This window comes from Monopterus albus, unplaced genomic scaffold (assembly GCF_001952655.1).
Source record: "Monopterus albus unplaced genomic scaffold, M_albus_1.0 scaffold20.1, whole genome shotgun sequence".
In the NCBI taxonomy this organism is placed as follows: Eukaryota; Metazoa; Chordata; class Actinopteri; order Synbranchiformes; family Synbranchidae; genus Monopterus; species Monopterus albus.
Genome location: NW_018127900.1, coordinates 1 through 4,177, shown reverse-complemented (window position 1 = coordinate 4,177; position 4,177 = coordinate 1). Strand labels below are relative to the sequence as shown.

The 4,177-nt window shown below is 38.8% G+C and overlaps 1 protein-coding gene across 1 annotated transcript; it reads left to right on the top strand.

Annotated features, from left to right (window-relative positions):
- Positions 1-2,189: 2,189 nt before the first annotated feature.
- LOC109956548 (macrophage-expressed gene 1 protein) lies at positions 2,190-4,174 on the top strand (the record flags this gene model as incomplete). The annotated part of the gene is made up of 2 exons (XM_020593764.1): positions 2,190-2,712; positions 3,080-4,174. Coding segments are annotated over exons 1-2 (1,545 nt in total), but the record flags the coding sequence as incomplete, so codon positions are not given.
- Between the last annotated feature and the right edge of the window lie 3 nt (positions 4,175-4,177).

Sequence of the window (4,177 nt, the reverse complement as noted above, 5' to 3'; positions counted from 1 at the left end):
GAATGACTACTGGCTGTGAGGGTCACCTCAGGTCAGCTTTTACTGGATGACAATCACAGAGGCATTTTTATAAAATGTTGTTCTCCTCATATGCAACCCAAATTCAACCCGGCGTTTCCCATACGAAAATGTAACATACAGAAGCTCCAATTTGTAGTGAAATACTTTATAAGAAAAAAGAGAATTGTTCCTAGTAAATGACCAACTAGCAAAGTTCATCTAATCATTGTACTAAAAATAAACCTGGAATTAACTGAAAAAAGCTGGCACTAAAATTTTATAAACAAAGCAGTAGCATAATAAATAACATGTTGTAAAATACAGGCAATTATTATTCACTATCAATCAATCAATCAAAATTTATTTATATAGCACTTTAAAAGCAACGTCAGGTCAACCAAAGTGCTGTACAAAGGCAATGTAAAAACCAGAAATAATATCAATAGAGAAATAAAAACATAAGAACATAAAAACACGACCTACACAAAATCAACAGTTATAAGAAGAAAGCATTAGACAACACTATGTATTAAAAGCCAAAGTGAATAAATATGTTTTAACCAATGATTTAAAAGTTGTCAAGTCTGTAGATGATCTAACATTAAGAGGTAAACCATTCCATAATTTAGGAGCTGCAACAATAAAAGCATGGTCACCCCAGCGTTTGTATCTGGCCCTGGGAACCTCTAAAAGAAACTGCCTCGAGGATCTGAGTAATCTAGTCGGTTCGTGCCACCTCACCAACTCAGCGAGGTAGGGCGGTGCCAAACCATTAAGAGCCTTAAAAACAAAAATCAATAGCTTAAAATGAATTCTAAAACGGATTGGAAGCCAGTGAAGAGAGGCCAGTACCGGGGTTATATCGTCAAATTTCCTAGTACGTGTTAAAAGACGAGCAGCAGCGCATTTAGAACATTTAACAGAGCAGTTAAATGTATTTTTCGAATATTAAAAAAAAGCATCTATTATATTTGAGTTATCTTTGTACTTTTATTTCTATTGGCAATTAAATATTTTTAGACCAATAGCTAAAATTGCAGTGACTTGAAAGATGATAAACAGCCAATAATTTTTCAACAAATGTTACAAACTGTGTGTTCTCCTCTATGATTTGTGTGGGAAATCTTGTAAATTTATACAGTGATTTTAAGATAAATGGTAAATGATCAGAGATAAGTGTGAATGTTACAAATTTCTAAGATAATTTGTAATTTAGTAATTATGTGATGCTATATATTAACCTTAAATAACGAGAAAAAAAAACTCCCCATAGAATGTATAAGACATATTTCAGATTGTTCCTTATACTGTTTTAACAATGTATAGCATTTTTTTTATAATTCTGAGTATTGTTACCTGTTATTTTTAGTAATCTTTTGTAGTTTGCCAAAATATTCAAGCTGACCCTTGACTGATCTGTGGTTTAAATCAGACATTTTCAGAACATTCCCGGTGACGTACACTCGCATGACAATCGGCATGTGCAGTCGCAGCCACTTCCCTTAAATAGATCTGGTTTTCATTTCTGTTTTTCATAACTTTCCAAAAGAGGATGTCAGTGAACATATTCATTAGAAGTACAAAAATGAACTGTAAAACTAACTTCTGTTTACAGTTAATCAGATCCTTTTTTTACCCACCCTGCCTTTTATGAACACTCTATCTAGTTCTATTATTTCTTCACATTTCATTGAACAGGTGGTGGGAGAATAATGAAGAGGTCATAAATGAAAAGCTATACTCTTCCTGTGTGACACACTCTAGTAGTTGCAGCTGCATATATTTAGGCAGGTTCTCACGGTCTCTGTAAAGTACTCTGACTCTGTTCTTGTCAGCACGCTAAGCTGTTATTACCCAAGCATGCATTGATTATGAAGTCAGCTTTTCAAAAATCACTGCAGCATTATAAACCAAGGGTATATTTATAAAGCATTTCCTTTTGGAGGTTTTATTATACTTGTTTTTAAATGTAGTTATATTTTACTGTGAAATTATTTTTGATAGAAAATAAGTTTAGTCATAACTTAAGAAGATGAACTCCTTATTACTTAGAGGTCTTTTTTCTGTTAGCAAGTAGCCCATTGTATATATACTTTAGCTGCAGAAAAATGCAGACATGCAAATGAAAGTATAACCTCACCCTCCCACACCAATTCCTAAACAAGAGATTCTTGTGCCATATGATAAAGAGGAACTTGGTTTGAAGCCTGGTTTGAAGCCTGGTTTGCAGCGGGTACAGCCCTCATTTCTGACACAGCCATCATGAAGACAGCAGTGACCCTCCTGGCTCTGTCTCTCCTCCACATCTGCTCTCCTGTCCCCATCAGCCGCCCAACCAACTGGCTCAGACAATGTCGTGCCTCCACCGACCTCTCCCTCACAGCACTGGAGGTGCTGCCAGGTGGAGGCTGGGACAATCTACGCAACATGGATATGGGTCGAGTCATGAACCTCAGCTACTTCCAGTGCCAGACCACTGAAGACGGGCTCTACCTCATCCCAGATGAAGTATTTGTTATCCCCCAGAAGGAGACAGGTGTGGAGACCAACTCGGAGATAATCAGCTCCTGGCTGGAGCAGAAAAGTTCTACATCAAAAACCATAAATGCAGACATATCCTTCCTCTCACTGCTGAATGGCAAATTTTCTACTGAAACTGATAGGATGAAAACCCATCAGGTCAAAGACTCTTCAACTACAGCCAGAGTACAGGTAAGTTTGATTTCTCATGATTTAAATGTATAAAATTCACAAAGATCACCACATGCTGCTCAAGAATAAATATAATCTCACAGGTATTTTCCTTATCTATGCACTACCATTCATTACTTATGAATCTGGTTAATACAAAACATTGACTGTTGAGTGAAAGCTTTTTTTTAACAGTTTAATAGAGGTGGTTGCATTTACAAAACTGCTTCAAATGTGCTGTGTTAGCTAAAACGTTATTTATCCTCTGTAGTCCCTGGACAGATGTGACAGTCATTTTAAAAGCAAACACATTTAATAAGATTAAAGTTTGTCACATGTTAAAAACCACCTATAACATTTAATGTTGTTACAATCCTTTCATTTAAAGATTCGCGACTTCATCTACACAGTTAAGGCTTATCCAGACTTCACTCTGGACACACGCTTCGTTCAACAAGCCCAAGAGATTGCTGATGCTATTGAAAACAACCAAACAAGGCATGCGGACTACCTCTCAGAGAAGATGGTCCTGGACTATGGAACTCATGTTATCACCAGTGTCGATGCGGGGGCTGCGTTGGTGCAGGAAGACTACCTCCGGTCTTCATATGTATCAACCAATGAATCACAAAGTTCCTCGATCAAAACACAGGCTGGCTTAAACTTTTTTGACAAACTTAAGTTTGACATAAGTAGTCAAAACACCCAGCAGAGCTCATCACTTCAGGCGTATCAGTCTAACATTCAGTACTCTGTTATCCAAAGCCACGGTGGCACACCTTTCTATCCTGGCATCACTCTGCAGAAGTGGCAGGAAAGTATCAGAAACAATCTGGTTGCTATTGATCGGTCAGGAATTCCCCTGCACTACTTTATAAACACCAACACTCTACCTAATCTGCCACCGCCTACAGCTGACAAAGTGGCTCTTAGAGTGAGTCAGGCCATAGACCAATACTACAAGGTCAACACCCGCCCTGGCTGTGTAGACGTAAACTCTAAAAACTTTAACTTTCAGGCCAACATTGATGATAGTTCCTGCGAAGGTCCTGCTACAAACCTCAGTTTTGGTGGCGTCTATCAAGAGTGTAGTAAACTCAGCTCAGATGCAGGTCCGCTATGTGATACCCTGGCCCAGAAAAACCCAGACACAGGTGACTTCTCCTGTCGTTCGCCGTACTACCCCACATTACTGAGATCAGAAGTGAGACAGCAGGGTTACAGTTTGTACCAGTGCCATGACGTAAGCTACCACTGTGGATTGTTTGGCTTGTTTAGGTGTCATCGTTCAGACTGTCAAGACAATTACTATGTACGCTCTGCTCGTATCAACACTTACTGGTGCTCTGTAAATGGAAAAGCTCCAGAGAACTCTGGGTATCTGTTTGGAGGCTTATACAGCCCCTCACTCCTGAACCCCCTCACCAACACCAAAAGCTGCCCCCCAAACTTCATTTCAGTCAAGTTTCTCTCAGATGGCCAGGTG